The sequence below is a fragment of the Pituophis catenifer genome, unplaced genomic scaffold, assembly GCF_029215685.1.
Source record: "Pituophis catenifer annectens isolate HBS135680 unplaced genomic scaffold, rPitCat1.0.hap2 SCAF_4, whole genome shotgun sequence".
NCBI classification, from domain to species: domain Eukaryota; kingdom Metazoa; phylum Chordata; class Lepidosauria; order Squamata; family Colubridae; genus Pituophis; species Pituophis catenifer.
Window position 1 is genome coordinate 98,776,595 of NW_027256884.1, and position 24,163 is coordinate 98,800,757.

The 24,163-nt window shown below is 36.1% G+C and overlaps 1 protein-coding gene across 1 annotated transcript in view; it reads left to right on the forward strand.

The window, feature by feature from the left end:
- The window catches only part of SENP7 (SUMO specific peptidase 7), a 41,864-nt gene that overhangs the window by 3,011 nt on the left and 14,690 nt on the right, over positions 1 to 24,163 (forward strand). Inside the window, exons 2-14 of the mRNA XM_070942735.1 lie at positions 2,552 to 2,598; positions 2,904 to 3,011; positions 5,957 to 6,036; positions 11,358 to 11,555; positions 12,682 to 12,879; positions 15,487 to 15,590; positions 17,114 to 17,283; positions 17,768 to 18,116; positions 18,446 to 18,612; positions 19,548 to 19,685; positions 21,046 to 21,079; positions 21,672 to 21,851; positions 22,601 to 22,854. Coding sequence (XP_070798836.1) covers positions 2,560 to 2,598; positions 2,904 to 3,011; positions 5,957 to 6,036; positions 11,358 to 11,555; positions 12,682 to 12,879; positions 15,487 to 15,590; positions 17,114 to 17,283; positions 17,768 to 18,116; positions 18,446 to 18,612; positions 19,548 to 19,685; positions 21,046 to 21,079; positions 21,672 to 21,851; positions 22,601 to 22,854 — 2,019 coding nt within the window. The 5' untranslated portion in view covers positions 2,552 to 2,559. The remainder of the gene's footprint in view (positions 1 to 2,551; positions 2,599 to 2,903; positions 3,012 to 5,956; positions 6,037 to 11,357; positions 11,556 to 12,681; positions 12,880 to 15,486; positions 15,591 to 17,113; positions 17,284 to 17,767; positions 18,117 to 18,445; positions 18,613 to 19,547; positions 19,686 to 21,045; positions 21,080 to 21,671; positions 21,852 to 22,600; positions 22,855 to 24,163) is intronic.

The following is a 24,163-nucleotide window of genomic DNA, read 5'->3' on the forward strand; positions in this document are numbered from 1 at the left end:
ATACTATCCGTGTCAAATAATTGTCCAGTCTATTTTTGAAAACCTCTAGTGATGGAGCACCCACAACACTGGGAGGCAAGGTATTCCATTGCTTAACTGTTCTTGCTGTCAAAAAATTTCTCCTTACTTCTAGGTTGGGTCTGTCTTTAATAAGCTTCCACCAGGGGTGGGTTCCACTTACCTTTACTACCAGTTCGGAGTGGGAGCGCGCACACACGTTCACTTCACTTGCAGGTTTCTGTGCATGCGCGGATCACCCATGATGATATTGTGGTGGGTGGGCGGAACCTCCCCTGGTTTTACTACTGGTTCTATAGAACCAGACCGAACTGGGAGCAACCCACCACTGGCTTCCACCCATACTTCTTCTCCTGCCCTCTGGTGCTACAGAGATTAAGTCAATTGGTCTCTTCTCTATGACAGCCCGTCAAGTACCATCAAGAAATATCCAGTTCACACAAGTAGCACTTGAGAGGGATTTATTATGTTTATTTCACAAGTAATTGCTGTATAGCATTCCCCAAAACGCCATGTCAATTTCCCACAATTTGTAGCGACCTCAGTGATGAGACATCTAACAAAGGCAACAGTTTACCAATAGAGTGTGGCTAATGGAGGGAACAGTGAGGTGGCTGGCTGGTCACGCAAGCTTGAAGCAAAGGAAGGAAAATTGACAGCAAGCAAAGCAAAAAGGATGCCAACAGTTTGGCTTCAGTGGTTCTGAAGGACAATGAAGCAAAGAGCAGGTCTCCCCAAGAAAGTCCAAGTCCAAACATGAGTCCCAGGAACATGCATGAACTGTGGCACAGGAACAAAGCACTGAGATGAAGCAAAGGAGCAAGGCAAGAAGCTGAAGATGTCACACTGAAAAAACAAAACAATTGTCTCTGACAACCACACAACTCCCTCTGCCTGCTTAAATCAACCCAACTGGTGCTTCTTAGGAGGGGTAAGTTTGCCTCCTCGTGGGTAGCCTCTCCGAGCTCTGCCGAGTCTGCTGTGCCTCTCGGTGTTCAGCTCTTCTCATCCGTGGATTGGGCAGGGGTGGAAACTCTTTTTCATCAGAATTGTTGTGTCTTATCAGCTGGCCTTGTCACAGATCACTGTTCCAAGCTGACTGGCGGCAGTCATGCATCTCCATCTCCTGCTTGCGTGGACATCTGACTGTCCAGACAGTTACTCGCCTCACTTCCCAATGTTTCCAGGAATGCCTTCCTTTCAGCCACTGAGCTCCAAAACCACCTGATACGCCACATTGCTCCTTTTTGATGACCCCCAACCTGGCTCATCTTCCTCATCAGAATCGTTATCTGGCAGACTCTTCACACTTTCTCTTTGATAGGCTGGACATTCCTAGCTCATACGATATAGCCTCCAGACCCTTTATTATCTTTGTTGCTGTTCTCTGCACTCTTTCCAGGGTCTCAACATCTTTTTTTGTATAGGGGTAATCACAACTACACATATAGTGGTATAAAGCCATACTACCACTTCTCATAATCTTGATGCTACAGACAAGTCACTCCTAGCTACTACTAATTAATGTTCATTTTATCTGTGATTAAAAACTGTACAGCAGTGCATGTCACTTCTTGGCATAAAAAGTCATGGTCACTGAGTAACACCAGTATCACTCATTTAGTTGTCTTCTTTCTGAAAAACCATTTGGATGACCAAATTTATAGAATTTGTAAGTCATTTTGTTTTAGTTTCAAACTTTAAAAGTTTATAAAACAGATTTTATCAGTAGCAAATTTGAAGTCACAAGTTTAAAAACTTTAAAGAGCAGGTAAAATGTGTGATTTACAAAGACTAAGAACCAGTAAAATAGCAGAAATAAGATTGATTAAAGATATCTATGGCAAGGTTAGAGCCACTTTGGTGTAATGAATAAGATATCAGGCTAGAAACGAGGAGACACTGAGTTCTGGTCCCCTTTGGATACGGAGCCAGCTGGGTGAGTTTGAGCCAGTCACTTTGTTTCAGTCATAGGAAGAGGCAATGGCAAACTACCTCTGGAAAACCTTGCCAAGAAAACTGCAGGGACTTATCCAGGTGAAGAATCAGACACAATTGAATGGAAGGGAAAAAATAGCAAGGATGACAGTAAATGTTAAAATGTACATAATATGAGACCTAGGAGAATAAAAATGCCTTTGCTTGGCATGGCACCAGAAATATCATGCTGTAATTCACATTTGCCTTACAAGGGACAATGTTGCTGATTTAGATTGTTGGTATTATGGCAAGTGATGATCTGAACTGAACCTAGAAACATGATGAGAACCATTGAAGAAATTTGTTTATCAGTGCAATTTATATTATATCTTGATAAGCTTATGATCTGCAGTTACCGTGGAGCTATAAACTGTTTTAGAAAAAAAGTAATCATTAGAGAAGGCTACTAATTCACAAGAGGTAAACATTCTTTAACATGTGGGAAATAGATAATGTCTCCTACCATTACTGTGTGAATCTTAATTAGTTCTTATTGGAAGTGCTAATTATGACACAATACATAAAGGTGTTGTTTTCTGTCTGTCTTATGCAGCCGTAACTATGGAAGGATCTGGAAAATCATCTTCATACCCCAAAAATGTAAGTTTTCATTAAGTTTAGCAATATGGTACATCACATAGGATGGAAAATAAATGCATGTAAAATAAATAACAATCGGTGAATTATTTACTGCATAATAATGCAAGGAGAATAGTAATGTCGCTGTTTAAGGCAAATTAAAATTCTATATATAATGAATATTCTGAAATGTGTACTGACTTTGTAAACAATATATTACTCTATATGTAATCCTTTGCAGCAAGTTTGTCCTTTAATCTTTTTTCTTCTTATGATGTTACATTTTTTTCTTTTGATCTACAATTGTGAATGCAATTTTTTATCAGTATCGAATACCAAAGAAAGGATCAAACACACAGCCAGATGATGAGCATATTCAATCTCCATTGTCAAGATTTGAAGTAATTCACCAATGGCAAAATTCATTTCAAGCGGTAAATAATAGCCTTTTCCTTTTCCACTGTTTTGGAGAATTTAAGTACTACTCTTGGATAAGTTTATTAGCCATATTCTTCAAATTAGATATTCTATAATGACTTAAAAGATGTAATTGTATAACCTTATAATTGTGTGTAATGTTTGGTATTCAAGAAGAGACCAGTTATTCAAGAGAATAACTTGAGGTGTTGGAAGCACTGATACATCCAAATGTTGTAAACTTGGAAAAAATTGTAACATGTAAAGATATTCTGAATGAAAAAGGGAAACTTAAAACTAAACAGGAACTACAAAACCAAGGGATAGACCTAGCATGGTGGCTACACCTGCAAATACAGTCGAGATATCAGAAAGAGGCAAAGATATATGATTTCTTTAAAAAGCCAACAATACTTGATCGGATACTATTAGCAATGGAAGAGAATAACTTGAGGTGCTTATTTTCAGATAAACCTGGAACTTAAATTCATGGTTTTAGAACTGACCTTAACTTTATAGTTCCAGAACAGCATATCCAAATAAATGCCCTTCAATCCTCATAATTGCCATTATAGCCAATGTGAACATTCACAGGAAGCAGGTTGTCAATCCTTCAGCTTTTATTCTTTAGGAATATAATAGAACAATTCTGTTTTGTCTCTCTGCTGTTTAACAGCTACATGAGCTGGTTGAGTTGATCAGGTATTTTCAGCTGTGCCTGATCAGTGTAGAGATGATCCTTAGTTAAAAATTACTCATTTAAAGACTGTTTGAATTTGTGACAGAGCTGAATGAGTTGTACTTATGACCAGTCCTTGAAGTTCCAGGTGCCGCAGTGCCTTTATGGTCACATGATCACAATCCAGGCTTTCAGCAATGGGCCTGGATTTTCCACCATTCCAATAGCTACATATTGCAATTTGTGACCTTCCCTGCCAACTTCCTATGAGCAAAGTCAAAGTGGAAGCCAGCAGAAAACTGGAAGTCATGGTCATGTGAGGTACTTACTTAATGGACCACATGGTCCCACAAATGGGGACTGCCAGAATTGCTGTTGCTAAGCAGTGTGGTACTGTGATTTCACACTTTATAACTGCATCACTTAGTGATGGAAATTCCAGTTCCAATTATTGTCATTAAGGAAGGAATACCTGTACTTATTAAACTCACCATCTGTCCATTCAACTGATACCAAGAAAGTTAAGAAAATCCTGAATCCCAATACAGACAAAATTTAGGTCCTAGTCCATTGAATGGTGTACCATTCCTGGAGAGATTAAATAAAATGTTAACATATCCTCTTGTTTTAACTGATGTGGAGTACAACCTATAGGTGAAATGCACTGAATATCAATGCTTCTCCATGCCCCACTGCAGGACGCTCAACAACCTACTTTGATCACGTCCCTATGCATTTAACTTATGTTGTGCATGGATTTTCATTAGGTCTGAGTATCTGCTCATTATATTTAGATGAATTTGGAGGGAATTCTGCTAAGAGTGATAGATGTATCCATTTTGGGTTTTATTGACTGTGATACCTTAAGCACTGTTAGAAGAGGAATGGCTGTATTTAATTTGACAACTTTGTCTATCTCTACTGATAGACCATGAGAATTAGTACCGTACTTTTTGGACTATGATACGCACCTGAGTATAAGACGCACCTAACTTTTTGAGGGAGGAAAACAAGAAAAAAGCTCTGCTTTTGCCCATTCACCGCCATCCGTTTGCTGCCACTGTGGCCCATTTGGAGCGGCCCCTTCACCACCACTGCGGCCCATTCGCTGTGGTCTGTTCACCTCTGCCACAACCTCTGTGGCACGTTTGCCACTAGCACGGCCCATTCGGGGAGGTCCATTTGCCGCGGCCTGTTCGCCACTGCTGCGACCTGTTTGCCGCAGCCCATTCACCACAACACATTTGCCACTGCCTGTTTGGCACAGCCTGTTCACCGTCGTGGCGGCCCATTCACTGTGGCCCATTTGCCACGGCCTGTTCACCACCAGTGCGGCCTGTTCGTCACGGCCCATTTGCCATGGCTTGTTCACCGCTGTCCATTTGCCACCAGTGCGGCCCATTTGGCACGACCCATTTGCCGCCACCAATCCCCGCCGCCTGGAACTGGCTGAAAATGTGACGTGTGAAGGCCAAAAATGCGATGCGCGGAGGCCAAAAACAGCTGAAGGATGGGGGCCAGTGGGTGGGCGGGGCTTTGGCAACATTCAGTGTATAAGACACACCACAATTTTCACCCACTTTTAGGGGAGGAAGTGCCTCTTATATTCCAAAAAGTACTCTAATTTGCCAGTTTTATTTTGGATAATTGGATATCTTTAATTATAATCAAAATTCTATTGGCTTAAATTGAGGTTAGGTAGATTCACTTAGAGCAAGTTGTTAATTATTAGAGGATTTCTTGATTAAAAGTGAATAAGGGCATGTTGTTATGCAAAAAAAGCTTCTGCTTTGCTTGTTGGTGGATATTTACTTTGCATTTGAATGTGATTCTACTACAATAATTCAAACTTCCTAATTTGATGTGGGAATGAAAATATGAAATTCAGTTCTCCAGGGCTTATAGTCTGTCAACCAATCAATCAGAATATAGCTGGAAGGAACCTTGGAAGTGTTTTAGTCCAACCCCCTGCTCAAGCAGGAGATCCTATACCATTTCAGTGATGAAGCACCCACAACTTCTGAAGGCAAGCTGTTCCATTGGTTAATTGTCCTCACTGTTAGGAAGTTTCTGATCCATTCCTTGATTAGTTTCTATCCATTGGAAATGGAAATTATACTTGTACAATCAAATGATTATTCAGCACCGTGTTTATTAGACAAAAATGTTGTATATCAATTTATCTTACATGTTTGGTGATTTTTCAAAATGTATCTTGTGTTCAGTTTTCTTGAAACATTTTTACATGTTTTGAAACATTATCTCTTACCATCCCTATTTCAGTGGGCATCAGAATCAAGGAATAAAAGGATTCAGTCAAACTGGAAGAAGAAAAGCATTGGTGATGAAAGATCAGTATTGGGGTAAGCAGATGATTTTTCATAAATCCATGTCATAATCTGTTACTGTACATTCTCGTGGATAAGCCCATCTGCAGATAATCTGATCCTCAAATTTTTAATGAAACTACTATGAAAAATCTTCTATCAGTGATAAGGCCAGCCAGACCTTGAAATTTTCATGTGTTTTAATTTTCACAGTTGGCTTATCCATGAGTTAGTTTAGTCCGTGAGATGAGCCAACTACCTGTGGATGAGTTTATTTACAAGTACATAGAGGTACTTTTAAAATGTATTACTGTTCTGTACTGTTCGGAGTCACAACAATTACCATATATACTCACGCATAAGCCCATTTGAAGATAAGCCAAAACCGATTTTGCGGGTGTATTTTACAACCTACGATTCTCAGCTTGCCCTCCAGTATGTACATTACTTCCAGTGGATAAGGCCTATGAAGTATTGATGCCTTATTTGTAATATAATAGATATATTGTAAAAAAGTAATTGTCACTGACAAAAATGGACTTAACATCTGTTTTCTCTCACATTAAAAAAAAAAAAAGTTTGGGTAAACAATGTCTGATGTGACATGTATGCATCATCTGAAAAAATATTTTTTCCCTGAGCAGATTAATATTGAGGTATACTGTAAAACTATAGTTTTATTGGGTTAAAATATGTATCAGATTGCAACTTGAATCAGCTGTATATATGTCTATTTAGACAACTGTTCTATTATTTACCTGCTTTCTATTAAATTCGTATTACCATGAAGTCTAAACTTGTGGTGAGTTAGGCGGCAAACAAATTTAATTAAAAAAATTGTTAATTAATTAATAAATAAATCATTTTGTTTTTATCTATACTGAAATGAGGTACAACAGTACCAAAACAGATCCTGAAATCAGTAATAAACAAGGTAGTATATTAAAATCATATGTGTTTAGCACCTGCCAGTTTGGATTACAACTCCCTGTCAGTGGAGATTTTCTGAAACTTTTGAAGAAAAGATATGCAAATACTAGAAGAAGGAGGTCTTTCTAGTTCCAAAACTTTTTTTCTCCTTTTAGTAAGCCATGCAAGCTGTTCCTCATTTCTGATCTAATATCTACAAGAATAAGTAAACTACGTCCTTCTGCTTTATTAATAATACAGTATTTCTAAAAATTGGCTTCTTTGAAATGGAGTTCAATTCCCATAACTCCCAAAATGCTGGCTGGGGAATTCTGGGAGTTAAAGCCAAAATACTGATTTAAACTGAAAGCCTCCAGCAGTGAATGAGAAAAAGTGAGAGGGAAAGAGAGAGCCTCAAAGAAGGGAAGGAATCTTTAACTTCTCTTATACTTTGGAAAAACGAGCAATCTGGCTTTGCAAATATTATTAATACTGTGTACTGCAAAATAACATAAAATTAAAACCACAGCAGAGTTAACATATTAATGCACGGCCAGCAACAGCTCCTCATCGCCCGGTGCGTTCCCAAAGAGAGGGCCTACTCGGGGTGCCGTCGGCCAGTCAGTGTCGGCTGGCGACCCCTAGGGTGCAGGCCTTCTCTGTGAGCACACCTACCCTCTGGAATCAGCTTCCCCTGGAGCTCCGGATGGCCCCCGACCTTCGCTCTTTCCGCCGTGAACTAAAAACGTGGCTAAATAGCCCCTGATGGGGGTTTTTTAAATGGATTTTAATTGATTTTAGGGTTTTTATGTGTAATTTTTAACTCGGAGTTTTTGTTTTATTTTTCTGTTTTATTGTTGTGAGCCGCCCTGAGTCCTCTCAGAGAAAGGGTGGCATATAAGTCTAAATAAGCAAACAAATAAATAAATAAATAAATATCATTGAAAATCCTAAGAGAATTAAAATATTTTTCTGGGACTAATAAAATATTAAGGACATGCCAGGTACACATTATTGGTGAGAGAATTGCAACATTGGGGCACTATGATTGAAAAAGCACACTCTTGAGTAATCTCAGTAAGAGGGAACCTATGGAGCAGATCCTTGAAAGGCTACATACAGTGTGGGTCAGAACATGGGAAGGAGCATTTGTTCATATATGGGGGTCCCAAGCCATGAAGAGTTTTATAGTTAAAACTAGCACTTTGAACTGGGATCAAATGTAATTTGGAGCCAGTGAAGATCATAACAAACTGATAGGTGTTCTTATCACCCAATTTCAGGCAATACTCTTGATACAACATTTTGTACTAACTGAAATGTTAAAACTCTTAAACATCTTGCAGTAATCTAAAGGTTAAGAGGGCATGGACAACGAAAACAAAGCTGCAGAGTTCACTTTTGTTTTTAAAGACAAGAATAGTTTCAGAATCAGTCTGGAGCTGTGAAACTGATCCTTGGGAGGAGGAGGGTAGAAGTTCCATCCAGAACACTCACCTGGACAGATAAATGAACCATTAGTAGCCTCTCTGCCTCAGCTAATATCGGCTTAGATTTGTTAAACATCATCCGTTTGTTAAACATAGAGCCGAGGAGGCACAGTGGTTAGAGTGCAGTACTGCAGGCTACTTCAGCTGATTGTTAGCTGCAGTTCAGCAGTTCAAATCTCACCGGCTCAAGGTTGACTTAACCTTCCATCCTTCTGAGATGGGTAAAATGAGGACCCAGATTGTTGGGGGCAATATGCTGACTCTGTAAACTGCTTAGAGAGGGCTGTAAAAGCACTATGAAGCGGTATATAAGTCTAAGTGCTATTGCTATTGCTATTGCTATCCGGCCCATTATCATGAACAGGGAGTTCAGCAATTCTACTGTTTCATCTGAATCTCATGAAAAAGAAATATTGAGTTAGCATACCAGTAGACTTTGTTCTAAATCTCCAATTTTATCTCAGTCAGGAACTTTTCAGTTGTAGGCAATAGCTTTTGTCACATTTCCATTAACTTTTACAGCAGTGTTTCTCAACCTTGAACACCGGACGATGTGTGGGCTTCAACTCCCTGCTGGCTGGGGAATTCTCGGAGTTGAAGTCCACACATCGCCCAGCGGCCAAGGTTGAGAAACAGTATTTTAGAGGAACTTGGGAACTGCATTCTAGGTTTTGAGGGACCTATGTGGCCATGTTAAATACGGTCACTCATACCCTCGTCACTTCATGCCTGGACTACTGTAATGCTCTCTACATGGGGCTCCCCTTGAGGAGCACCCGGAGGCTCCAGCTGGTCCAGAATGCGGCCGCGCGTGTAGTTATGGGAGCAGGATGGCGCTCCCATGTGGCTCCCCTCCTGCGCAAGCTGCACTGGCTCCTGGTGGTCTTCTGGGTGTGCTTCAAGGTCTTGGTTACCACCTTTAGAGCGCTCCATGACTTAGGACCGGGGTACTTACGAGATCACCTTCTGCCACCAATAGCCTCTCACCGCCCAGTACGCTCCCATAGAGAGGGGCTTCTCAGGGTGCCGTCAGCCAAACAGTGTCGACTGGCGGCCCCCAGAGGAGAGCCTTTTCTGTGAGGGCACCCACCATCTGGAACGAGCTCCCCCCAGAGATACAGAAGATCCCGGATCTGCGCGCTTTCCGCCGTGCCCTCAAAACATTCCTGTTGCAGCAGGCCGGCCTGGCCTAACTTTCCCTTTATATTGCTTTTGATTTTGTTTTAAACTGGGATGTCTTGAATTATCTAGGACCAGAGTGTTTAGTATATTTTAATTGGTTTTTTAACGTTTGTATTACATGTATTTTTATCTTTCGCTGTTCACCGCCCTGAGTCCCTCGGGAATAGGGTGGTATATAAATTTAATAAATAAATAAATAAATAAATAAATAAATAAATAAATAAATAAATAAATAAATAAATAAATAAATAAATAAATAAATAAGATTCAAGTCATCCACCCTTTCGTTAAGCTTTGCACAGAGATACTAATGATATTTTTATTTTATACTTTTTAGTTACTGTTATAGATAATAAGACTAGTATTAGTATTTCATTCTTGGTTGGCTGATGTCTCTGCTGACAAGGGAAATATTATATAGCTGGTTTTAATGGAATTACACAAAGCAGTCAAAAGAGGTAACTTGCAATGTGCAGGAGCATTTATGAAAATACTTCTTCAGATTCTTAAAGCAGAAACTTTTTGCAAGCTTCAATTGCTTACAACTGCTTTGGATGCTAGACCCATCTATATCTATAGAGTGCATTCAAAGCTACTCTCTGAATTTTTGCACAGCCCTAACAGTAATCAAGGCCCTTGGAAATCTTATTTCTTCATTTTTTTCCCCATGATGTAGTTTTTCAATTCAGTCTGCTGGCAAGATGGACTTCACAGAGTAACAAACTAGAAAATACTTGGGACTAGCAGCTCTTTATTGTAATACCAATAATTGTTTGTCCTAGTACAATATTAATCCTTTGAAAAAAATATGTAGTGCACAAAGCATCTTTCTAAATTATTAATGTTGATGAATCTTTTTCCAGGCTTGCACATGTATTTCAGAAAGTACTTTTAAGAGTTTTTGCTGTGTCTTTTATGCCCAGCTGCTTTGCTTTCCTTTTGCCCAAATGTGTAGAGTATATAAACCAAAATTTGATTTTATCACATCTACCCTAAGTGTTCTCTATTTGCTGATTTGATTTTAACGGAATTATATCCTATAACAAAAATCTGTAGGACTTATTAATATGCTTTGATCACAAAGATCATAGATATGTCTAGTTATTGGCTTGGGCTTTGTTATGTGTAAAATTCTTAACTTCTAGAGTTTGAAATTTATTTCTGGATTACAATTCTAAATTGTTGAATGCATGTCAGTTCAGTACTACTAAACAGCCCTAATTAACCAACTGAATTTCTGAATTTAATTGAAAAAGACCAAGAGTGAAGACTAAGCTAATGTCAGAACTGAGCCAAGAAGATACATCTGTAATTAAGTGGAAATTCTGATTCAAATTTTGGATAGTTCCTTCTCTTTCCAGTTATAGTTACTGGATTTTCATTGTTATTCTGTGACCATTTCTATATTGACAACTTGTAGAGTTAGATCATGGATATTCCTACAGTAATTTCAGAATCTTTCAAACAAGACATCCAATTCTGCCATTTAGGCACAATGACAATGGCTGCGTACTATCACAAAATATGTTTCGAATGCAAACCTTGGTAAAGATTTCAGTCATTACTGATGCGAAGACAAAGAAGACTACAATGGCCAAGCAAATGTATAGCAAATAAAGCTGTGTCAAAGAGGAAAATGTAGAAGAAATTTCCTTCTGTGGAGTAGAATAAATATCCTTAGCTGAAATCATTTGGATTATGAAGGACACTTGGTTGAATTCATGTATCCTAATTCAACTTCCTTATTTGCTATCATTATTATTACATGTATGGCAGGCAACCCAAAGTTATCTTGACGAATGTCCTGAAGACGGAATTAGGAAGAAAATATATAAAGACGCAGTTTGTAACTGATGCTAATTTATCTCATGCTATCAAGTTGCAGTCAAATCAACAAACCTCATCGTCTGTTGACACTCTAGAGATATGGCACATATTAAATCCTCTTCACCAATCCCTCTTTTTATCAGAAAGGTATGTCTTATTAAGTCTGTCTTAGACATAACACATGTTATTAAAATAATTGTATGCAATTGTGTCTCATGAATAAGCATTCCACAGTACATTTTATTCTCTTTTAATATCTTCACTAACGCTTCCTAGGCATCTATGTAATTTCAATTTAGAATTGTTTCATTTGATAGGGAATTAGTAAAGTTACATCTCTTTGACAGTTCATATCTGGGAAGAATTGATTTAAGCTTAACATCTGGAAGGCAATTCAGTTTCTTTTCCCTCTTCCCCCCTCCACAACTGTTTTTCCTTTAACCTTTTTCTTGAGTGTTCATTAAACTAGTTCTTCAATTCTATTTCCAAAGAAGACATTAAGAATAGCAGCATGCTTCTTCCTTTGTAGATTCCTTGACGTTACATAGAACTTTAGCATCCAAGCAGAAGACTTTTTTTAAAAAAAACATTGAAAATGCAGAATCTGCAAATACCTTTTTGGCAATCAACAGATGTCTTACTGCACATTGGCATTGTGCAACAGATCCCTTTAATACGCCAAACCTTCCCTTCCACTTTCTCCTTCCCATGGTAATTTTACCATAATATATGATTCTAAACTGAACAGTCAAATTTGAAAACATGTTCTTCTTTAGGAATAGTTTCTATAGATAATCCTACAGAGTTCAGAAAGAAATAAGTATGTGTTTGTATGTCTGTATTATTGCAAATATTTCTTGTAATTCAAAAGACTAGTCAATAGCTTACTAAATTGATGGCAATTTAATTAGGATTTTTCTGTTGACCTTTTATATTCATTTGAGAGTAAGGTTTGGTTATGATGAACATTTTTCTCTGTTCAAAGTTGATTTTCTGATTTTATTTACTGCATTGCAATGCATGCTTATTTTTTTTATGATGCTGATACCAGTGTCAATAGAAAGTCAATGAAATCATCAATAGCATTTTTAACTGATCATATCTGAATTTTCCTTTGGGAATACTTCACTTACTTTCTGTTATCTCTTTTCATTCATTTTTGAACATTTTGGGGGGAGCTATGATAAATGAAAATTTGAGATTATTTAGACAGTTACAATATAATAATTCATCATTTCGATGCATTGAAGATTATTAATTATTATATGTATAGCAGGCAACCTAAAGTTATCTTGACGAATATTCTGAGGACAAAAACAGGAAGACAATACATGCAAAGGCAACTTTTAACTGATGCTAAATTATCTGATGCTAACAAGCTGCAATCAGATGAACAACCCTCCTTATCTATTTCCAGCCTAAAATCATGTCAAACAATAAGTCCTCAACAAAGCTGTATTTGGCCTAAAAGGTATGTCATTCAAAACAGTATTTTGTGTTCCTCTTTATCACTAAAAATAGAGTTTCAAACTAATGCATATAGGAGTATATATTTGAAGCTACAGTTAAACAACAAAACACAAATTATGCATGAGTTCATCTAGAACAAGTTCATGCATGCTTTATGTATTAATTTATATGTAGAAAATAATTTTAGTTATATTGCAGCCTTCATATATGCTTATGAGGACAACTGTATGCTCATTGAGCTTTTTTTGCAGTTTAGTGGTTTGACTTTAAAGGGTGCATTGACGCATTTGCTCTGTGGATGACATAGAAATCATTGGAAAAGATAAACAATTTATATAGACTGAAAATTCCATTATAATATATTCTACTGGGAGGACTTCCATGTTGAAAAACCTAATTTTCTTAATAGATTCATGTTTTAACATTGAAATACATTGGAAATTTCAAACTTTATTAAAAAAATAAGGCCTGAATTCAAAACATTTTTTGGAGATAAAAACAAGTAGCTAATTTTAATATATTAAGACTATAGAATTTGAATTGTCATTTTTTTTTCTGTATAACTTCTTTGTCTTCTAGGAAGAGATACTGTATTTTTCATCTTATAAAAGATATATTTTAATGAGGATTCTAAATACTGATGGATTACAATTGTTGAGGTGTTTTCAAATATTTTTAAACTATTATCTGAGTAATATATACTTGTTCTAGGATTTGAATTAAATGGAATTATTTTTAATTGTACCACTATCTTAAAAATGTCTTATTTTTCTTAGGATTAGAATTTTTTTTATTTTGAATATAAACAAGCCTATTCAATGTATACTTCAAACGGTTTTCATAGTTTTTCAGTGTCTCATGTGGTTCTGACAAAATGTATACAATAAAACAACAATATCGAACTGGTAAAGTTTTAATAAGTTTATTTAAGGCTATTCCTTTTTCTAATGTTATTTTGTTTCTACAGAATTATTGTAATAACTTTATTCTCTCATTATAAGAAATAGCTCTTGTGAGTTATGTCCCTAACCCATTTCCTTAAAAGTACCTGTACTATGATGCAGATAATAAGCAAATTATTTATAAAAATGTAATAAGTTATTGCATTCTATTATTTAATTAGTTTTTAGGCCTAGCTTTGTGTGGCATAGAATAAGTAATATGTTCCAATATACCCGAGCAATTACATTTTTTATAGTTCAAAACTTCTGAACTTTTTACAAAAGTAATTCCATATAAAGTAGATTATGGTAACATGACCTGGAAATAAATGAAGATGCAATCTGATATGTTCTGCATGGAGCTTTTTCCATTTAGAGATGATGATGGTGGTGGTGGTGGTGGTGGTGGTGGTGGTGGTGGTGGTGATGATGATGATGATAGGCTTTCTTCAGGTTGTTAGTCCCAGGAAATTGAACAGTTTCCTTTATTTCCAAATATCAGTAGTAAAGTAAAATAAATTGTTCCTCAACAAATTCATTTTTTCACTTCTAGTTTTCTGAATGGAGGGCTTGGTGGCATCAACATCAACATCATCATAATCATAATCATCAACATCATCATAATCACCATTGCCATTATTGTTAAGCTGATTTGATTTGAGGTTTAGGATTTCCTCCCAAGGGCCTTCAATCCTGTGAACTACTTGTAGTCTTGAACAACTGAGATACTGGTTTACCATTTCACTGAGAGTTTGATTTGTGGATTTTTATATCAGTAAAGAAAGCGTGTATCAAATTTTGATCGATACTCTAATTATATAATCTTGTAATTATAAGAGTCTATCATCCTGTGGGTCTGGAACAATTTAGAAATGGAAATTCAAGTTTGGATTCTATTCATACATGTCAACCAGGCTCCAAGTTTTCTCATTTGAACACTGAGAAAACTTTATCTCAGAAAATCCCTTAAAATTTACTGAAGGGAATTTACTAAAGTCCCTTCAGTAAATCACCCTGGGCATGACAGGGTGATTTACTGAATCCCAGGTCCTGCATTTCCTGCTACTGTGTCAGCCTACAAATATGCCATCCCCACTACCTATGATTCGTCTAACACTGATACTGATCTAAAGTTGATTTCCAAATACTGTCAGCAATAGGGAAGATTTTTTTAAAAAGCCATAAAAAATAAAACACAGTGTTTAGTGCTCCGATCATCTATAGCCAATAGAGCTGTAAGGTTTATCAAACAGGATTGTTTTCCCTGGATATTGAATTATTACTATTGGCAGTTTTATTTAAATCTGGTTGGAGGAATATATATTAATTTAGCAAAACTCTTTTAGCTATTACATACATATGGTAATTGGCTCAAAAGTGAAGCAGGATTAAGCAGGGCCTGGCTAGTATATGAATAAGTGATTATTTTTATAGATTTGATCTATAGACAAGATTGAAAAGCAAAAATCAACCCCAAGAAAGCAAGGACAATCTATCTTAATACTGTTGCAAATAAAACTTCAGGGATATGACCTGACAATCACTAGGGATTGAGCCAAATTCAGGAGTTGAGCTATACTTTTTTTGTTTTGGGGTGGGTGGGTGTTTACTTGTTTTTTGTTTTGTTTTTAAATAGAAGGTTAATTAATAATTTTGTTTCTTCCCAGATATGAAAATTATCCAAAAAGATCACATGAAAAGAAACAATCTAAAGATACAGAACTTAGTAATGCTTTGCAGACTTTAAGAAAATGTGATGTATTACTAGAAGGTTTGTAAATAATATATTTTTAATCCATTGTAATATTTAGATAAAACATAAAGTTGGCCAGGATAGAGTTCTCTCTGCTCTAAAGTCAGCACAGTCTCTGTGTTTTTGTACTATTGCAGTGTGTTTTATACAGATTGTTTTATCATAAAATACAAATAAGTGTTAGGTTCATTGATAATTTCATCCACAAAGTCATTTACATGGCATATCATAACTCAGAGATATATGTGCTACTTGCATTATAGTTCTATATGAAAGTTTTTGAAGTAATTATTTAAAAATTATGCTGCCCCAAATGCTATAGGACTTAATACTCACAAAGATCATAATGTCAGACATCAAAACTACCTTCATTTTTAATATACTTTAGGATGAAACAGAATGGATATTTTCTTCATTTTCTAATAATTTGAATGATAATTAAATAATTAAAAATATATCAAATAAGCAGATTAAACACACAGACACACACACAATATGAGCGAATATAGGACAGGCTTGAAATTATTAGTAATATGTAGAGGCATCAGACAACTTCAGTAAACTATTGATAAAAATTTTGCAACCTTCTTAGAGAAATCTGAAAATTGGTCACAAAGAAGGATATTTGTAGTGTGTTATATTTGGAATGAAATTATTTTCTGTTGTAGTGGTTGTGCATCTAGCACTATCAAAACTAATTGTTTCAGATTGTTAAGATTTTAAAATGTTATCTTTCATATATTCTTCCAACCGTTAATGTAGAGATTGCCAAACTTGCTATTTTAGACTTCATATACCATCAGCCTAGCAGTTGAGGATTGTAGTTTTGCCAAGACATCCAGCAGCCGTTGGTTTCCTGCTATTGCCATATTAGCTTTCAGTTTCTCTTTGCATACCATGACTAGCATGTACAAAGAGGAGAAACAAAGGTAGAGTGGTTGTTTTCTGGAATTAAATGGGCTTGAATCAGTGGTGGGTTCCTCCCGATTCCGCTGAGCCGGTAGCAGTGATGATATGATGTCACCGAACCGGTTCTGCCCCCCACACCCTGCGTTATTGTTACCTTTTATTTGGCCCCACCCCCCAATCTATTGCTGCCTCCTGAGTCCCAGCTGATCGGCTAGAAGGAAAAAAACTGTTTAAACTCTTGCCGTGGAGCTTCAAAGGGCCGCCCTACAGCTGATCAGTGTTAAAAGGCAGTGTGCTGGTAGACCGGTGCCTCTAAAAATAAATGAGTAGACCGGTGCCTCCAAAAACAAATGAGTAGACCGGTGTCTGCAAAAATAAATGGGTAGACCAGTGCCTCCAAAAACAAATGGGTAGACCGATACAGCTCTGCAAGCAGTTAAAAGCCTGGTAGACCAATACCTCTGCTAAATCCTAAAGAATTGTCACATGACCATCAAGCCACGCCCACAAAATAAGCCACACCCACAGAACCGGTAGTAAAAAAATTTAGAACCCACCCCTGGCTTGAATGGAAGTATGAATAAAAATGTATTTCCATTTGACTCTTCAATATTTCATTATTTTAAATAAAGACTGCAGCATCAATAATAAAGATCGACACAAGGCAGCAAAAAGACAAGAGGACTTCAAAAATGTTTCTCCTTCTTTGAGGAAGTTAAGCTGTCAGAATAATGAAAGCAGAAAAAGAAGAGGTGTTTTCCGTAGCCACTGGAATGAAGCTTCTCCCAAAAAATCACTACTGGCAAGTATATATACATATTTGAGGCCAGTAAACTGGGTCTGGCAGGGGCAGGGTATACATTTATATTTATAAACATACACTGCCAATTTGTTATTTATGAGTTTTTATAAGTCTTTGTACCTTCTGTTAGTATATCATTCTTAATTGTTCACCTGAGGAAAGAAAGAAAGCAGACACTGACTACTAATCATGTGATTGGTGACAATACTCATGATTCACAACAGCAAACATTTTCTGTTAAGTATGAGAGAGAACATAACAGTGATCTACAGACCTCCCAAAACATAGGCATTTAGAGTCTGGATGACTCAGCCTTCCATCCTGCCGAGGTCAATAAAATGAGGAGCCAGATTGTTGGGAGCAATATGCTGTCTTTGTATACTGCTTAGAGAGGTCTATAAAGCACTGTGAAGCGGTATACAAGTCGAAGTGCTATTGCTATTCCAAGGCTTGAAAGAATCTTCAATTCTTAATATTGTTACAGAAAGAACACAAGACAGAATCAGTTCAGTCACCTGGCGACCAAGATTCAAGTGAGAACCACCAGAATCTTACACCCAGTCTACAGGAGGAAAATATTCAGAAGCCTTTGGAATCAGATTTTAATGAAACATTATATATCACTGATCTAGGCACTACTGGATGCTGTCCAAGCAAAAATAATTCAAACTCTTCTCCCGATAGAAAGCTATATTCTTTCACCAATGAGGATAAATCTATTTTGTCTGAAGTCAGCTCTTCTGTGATGGAGGAAGTGAATACAACTTCACCTCTGAAAAATCCATTGAATAAATCTGAAATGAATAAGGAGACGGCTGAGTCATCAGAGCCAAGTATGTATTTTATAACTTTTTAAAACTTGGATTGGGTAGACACAAATGAGTTCAAACAAATAAGATATACTAATTTAATCAATAATAGTGTGGGTTCCCCACCTCTAGTCTGTTGACCTGAGCTGTGGCATGCCAGAAACCGGGCCGTGCAAACAAGCGAAGCCCCATCCACAGGTTGCAGGCAGCACATAAAAACACACTTCTTCCGGTCTGTGGAAAAGCTTCTCTCCATGGAACTAGTCCCTACGGCTCAAAAGGTTGGGGGCCCCTGTGTTAATAGGAACATTCAGGCTTTCCATCATATTTAAGTTGCTTTTATTTTATTTCAGTCATCCTTTCTAGTGATGAAGAAGAACTTTCTGAGCTACAAGATCCTGAGACATATTTCCAGACTGAGAAAGACCATGAAGGGGAGAAAAGTGATAAAGAACAGGAAAATGTTCTACATTTATCAGAAGATCCGTCACAGTATGAGACTAAAAGCAAAGCAAAAGACGTAATAAATGTTTGCTCTAGTATATATATGTTAGAATTCACACCTTGGCACTATGCAGAAATAATAATTTTACATATTTATTCTCTCATCAATCGTATAGATAGCAAAAAACAATTGTAATCACATTTACACAGTCTACTTTTAATATGTATGGGTTTGAGAGAGAGACTCAGAAAGGTATTAAATGCTTTTTTTTTTAAATGAATTATTACACAGAGACTAAAAAGAATTATTAACGAATACATCCACCCAGATCAGAATGGTTTTATTCCAAGAAGACAAATTAAAAATAATATGAGACTAATAATAGATGTTTTAGAATACTACAAAAAAAATTCGGATAAACAATTGGCATTAATCTTCTTGGATGCGCAGAAAGCTTTTGATAATTTAAATTGGAAATTTCTTATATTAGGAAAATAAAAATAGAGACACAAAAAAGGAGATGAAATATATAGATAAAAATTGAGTACCAATTAAGAAAAATAGTAAATCAAAGAGGGAATTTAAGATATTATTTTGCACGTAAATGTGTAGAGATATAGATAAGAATATGAATATAGTTTACTGATGTGATTATTCAAAAAAAAAGTCGCAAGACTTGATTTATGTTTACTCATTGTGTATGTTGTATTGTCGTATTTATGTTTACTTTTATTTATTTATTTACTTATTTATTTATTTATTTTTAACCAATAATTTTTTTTTTAAAAAAGTATTAAATGCTTAGTGATTGTATAAAGGGCTTCTTTGTATGATTCTTGTATATCAGGTATTCAGTAGAGGAGTAAAATACATTATCTTTTGCTTCTGTTTATGGTTGCTAGTAAAAATTCTGAAATCATAATAAACATTTGGAATTTGGAGAAGCTATTTTAGAATAGCTGAATGGTTTGTTAGAATGGTTAATTAATTTGTCCATTTTTTTTCCATAGGTATCAGATGATCCACTTGTTCTTCATTCCTCTGCAGATCACAGCACCATCATTGAACATGTGCCCCTTGCCTTAGATATAAAGTTTGAAAGGCTGTATTTTGGAAAATATAAAAGCGCAGCAGCAGGATGTGCTAGAGTAAGTTTATGTTATTAATTGAAGCCAGGCATCTTCCTCTGCAGAAATCTACTTTTAAAACTGAATTGTAAAAAAATCTAAATAAATTTGTGATTGTAACATTGGAAGAATAGTTTGGCTCTGCAGAGATTCAGATCAAAACAGGCAGCGATTCACAATGAACATAGGGATGCACAGAGCCATTAAATCTGATAATATGTTTTCAAGGTCTGTGCATCATCAGCAGAGAGCAGTCCAACACGTGCTAAGTGTGTACCTACACTTGCTCATAATTAGTTTGGCCTTTGAATCTAAATTTCCTCTGCACAATCCTAAAGAGTAGAGAATGAATAACCTATTTTGTTTTAGGGTCATAATCTTGCTCGTAACTCCAAATTACTGAAATAACTGACATGTAGGCACAGTTAAAGTATGTAAGATTTTGGCATGGGTTTGTTGTATGCATTGGTTATACAGCTGAATGTTCAAGGAATTGTTGAAGTAAAAGAAATAATTTGGAAGAATTGGTGAACATGAAAGAATGGTATCAATTATTAGTTTTGGACTGGGTTTCCTTCAGAAATCCCATCCTCCTAATGTATTCTTTGAGTAACTGAGAATAGATATACACTTTCAAACAAAGGATCCATCTTTCCTTTTGCTGAAGAGAACTAGAAAAAGAGAATAATAAACTTCAGATATAGTCTCCAAAGAAGTATTAACATTTTAAAAAGTAATGTGTGAACAGTTTGGAAACTGTTACTATTTTTTAAAAAAACTTTATATTATATCTATTGAAACTTTCTATTATATATAATATTGTTATCAGTTTGAATGAATGTTTAAATTTGTTCCTCATTATAACTGTTACCCCTTTAACAATCAAGTGTTATTCAACAGTTTTCACCAAATTCTCCTAAATCCTCCATTTAGTTCCTACTGGTATGCTCTCCATCCCCTTTTGTGATTAATAAAATAAACTTGCCACCTACAGTCATATATTGAGTAGTTAGCCATATAAACCAATAAATAAACTTGATTTCCACTTACATAAATTTATTTGAATGTCTTTTTGGAACTTTATGAAAGGAAAATTGGCTGTTTATTTGAAAATAATTTCATTAAATTTTACAATTGAGGGATGCCTTGCGACTGACATGAATTTAAACAAAGAATACAAGTTGTCATAAAAATCTTAGGTGTATTTAGCATTTTAAACTTTTAAAACTGCAATAGGACTTTCTGGAAAGACATTAAATAGTTAAAGTATTGTTTGAAATTTTGTGATCTATTTTCTTACCATATGAATTCTAATCTAAGACTATATTTCTAATACCTTGTACTAAGAAAGTCTAATTTTCTATTTCTTTTTAATTTGAAGTTTACCATCAATTGCTTTACAATCCCATTTGAAGGTAAGATTCTATATTGCTTTCTTGTATTTCCTACCTAAGCAAAGTGATTGACTAAACTTTACAAGAACCTTACTCAAATGTGACTTCATAACTAAATTAGTACTCACTTAATTTCTTTCTTTTTGGTATTATTACTCTCCTGTACAATAAAAAGAGCTGTTTGATCAGTTCTAAAAATGTAATATATGTACCTTTTCATTGAAATAATGGTTCTGATCCCTATTATCAGAATAAATCTAAATATTACACTACTAAAGTAACAGATAACCTGGGATTTTTAAAAACCTTCTGACTTCGGTTGACCAAGTATGAAGCAGAATAATTATTATTTTCCCAATGCTGTTTTCATTTTAAAACAATTATAAACATGATTGTCAAAAAGTGAGCTAAGCATAAATAATGAGCACAAGTATTATCTTTCAGAGACACAACAACCCATTGTATCTGTCAAATCTAAAGTCTGCCTCTGCCACTTTTTAGACAACACTGTTTTGAGACTGTTAGAGGCAGAAAGGTTACCACTGCATATTTTCCATAGATCCAGAGCAGATCTGCTATCTCACTGATGTGTGTTAAATTATTTTCTCTACAGTTGCATTGAACAAGAAAATTGTACTCTCAATAGATTCCCTGCACTTAAAAAGATTTGGACTTTGGACAAATAAAGATTCATCCGATTTTGGGAATAGTGCTATCATTTTTCTTTGGCTCTCATTAGATTATACGGAACAAGTTGACAATCAACTAGGAAGTATTATATTAAATAAGCAAGGTATGTGTAGATATGGGTTGCTGTATAAATGTGATTAATAAAATAAATATGGCTTGGAAATTCTAAGGAATGCAGTTGCTTGAGAGAGTGGGTGTGGTTTATTTATTATTTCTTTTAATATTACTGCATTGTCTTTTTTGTCCTGATTGTCCAGAATCACTTTGAAGATGGGCAGTGTCTAATTGAATGCATTAAATTCAATTAAATTTAATTTATAGTTGCATTCCCGATCCTTCTGGATACTGCTCTGTCACAAGAGCCATTTCCGATCAATTCTGAATACTGCTGATTAGCATTTTACATACGTTTGTAGTCTTGAATTTCTGGTTTTCATGCAGCTTTGGAAAATGTAAATATTTTAACTCCATGGTATATAGAACCTGTAAACCAGAAATTCAAGAAAATATAGGGAAATCATAAAACAAGTGCAATCTGTGTTGTCATTTATCTTAACTAGATTCAGGCATAATCAACGAATCCTCCTTGTGGATTTCTGGGTAGCAAAAATGTGGATGCAAACCTATAACAGAAAATACCAGTTGTTCTGATTTATGCAGCTTTTTAAAATGATTTTTTTTTACCAGCTGGTGCTATTGTGATTTTCATATTTTTGATATATTTTTTTTGATATTTCTGTACATTTTTAACATTGCAATCTAAATTGTTAATTCAGTTTCTAAAGTTAGAATTAATTGGTGGTGGTGGTAATTTTGTGGTCCCAACATTTTTGTTTTCATTATTTCTTACAGTTAAAGGAAGCAAATTCATTTTTATTCAGCTATCTCAGATGCTCACAGAAAAGGAGCAGATAATGCTGAATAGGATAATTGCAGAAATAAGTACAAAGATTCATTCTGCAGATCTTACCAACTTTTTACCTTGGCAGCAAGCCATTGATGAAATCTCATGTGAAGAAAATTCTTTCATGCACTATTGCTATGAAACATTTCAGAAGCACTTAGAAAAGAACAGAACTTCAGTTTCAGCAGAGCAACCCCTGGAGGTAAATACATTGCTCCAAAACAAATAATTTGTAGAAATTGAATTCCTCTGTAAATTTTAAAACAAAACAATTAATTTTTTTCCTGAAGCTCATAAAATTAGAGGTGCCTAAACCAATATAGAATATTGCAATATTTATTATTTATTTATTTATTTATTAATAAAATTTATATGCTGCCCTATCTCCGAGGTCGCTCACAACAATAAAGCAACCAGTTAAAATTATAAAATACATAATGTACGTATATAATTTATATTAAAACCCCCAAAATCTAAAAACCCTCTCAGTCCAGGCTGGGCGATGTGAACAACCATGTTTTTAATTCGTGGCGGAAGGTGCAATGGTCAGGAGCCAACCGGAGCCCCAGGGGGAGTTGATTCTAAAGGGTGGGCGTGCCCACAGAGAAAGCTCTACCCCTAGGGGTCGCCAGCCGACACTGTCTAGCTGACGGCACCTGGAGCAGGCCTTCCCTGTGAGAAGGCACCGGGCGATGGGCAGCTGTTACTGGCAGCAGATGCTCCACCAAATATCCTGGGCCTAAGCCATGTACGGCTTTATAGGTCATCACCAGAACCTTGAATCTTACCCGGAGGGCAACCGGCAACCAATGCAAGTTGCGCAGGAGGGGTGTAACATGGGACTATCGGGACCCTCCCATCACAACCCGCGCGGCTGCATTCTGTACCAGTTGAAGCCTCTGAGTGGTCCTCAAGGGCAGCCCCATGTGGAGAGCATTACAGTAGTCAACGTGGGAGGTAACTAGCACATGAGTAACTGTGCGTAGGGCATCTCGGTCCAAATAGGGGCGCAACTGGCGGACCAGACGAATCTGGGCATATGCCCCCCTGGTCACGGTTGTTATATGATCTTCTAAACTCAACCGTGAATCCAGGAGGACACCCAAGTTGCGCGCCCTGTCTACAGGGGGCAAAATTTCACCCCCTATAGTCAGCAATGGAATCTCACCTTTGAACCGAGATGCCGGTATCCACAGCCACTCAGTTTTGGCAGGGTTGAGCCGAATATTTATTATTGCTACAGTACTTTCATAATTTTGCTACGGTATTTTATATAATTTCAACATGGAAGCATAAGTGCAGAATAAAAATATATTTTCTTGTCAGAATTTATTCTAAATTAAGTTGTTTCCTCCTACTTGCAATACTTAAATTAACTCATCCCTGATGGGACGAAAATTTATAAAAGAAAGTTTAAATGTTCTATCAGGATCTAAGAACAGCTGAATGGTAAACATGATTTTGTCATATTTTATTGCTGTCCAGATGATAGGTTTAGTGAGGAACATGAA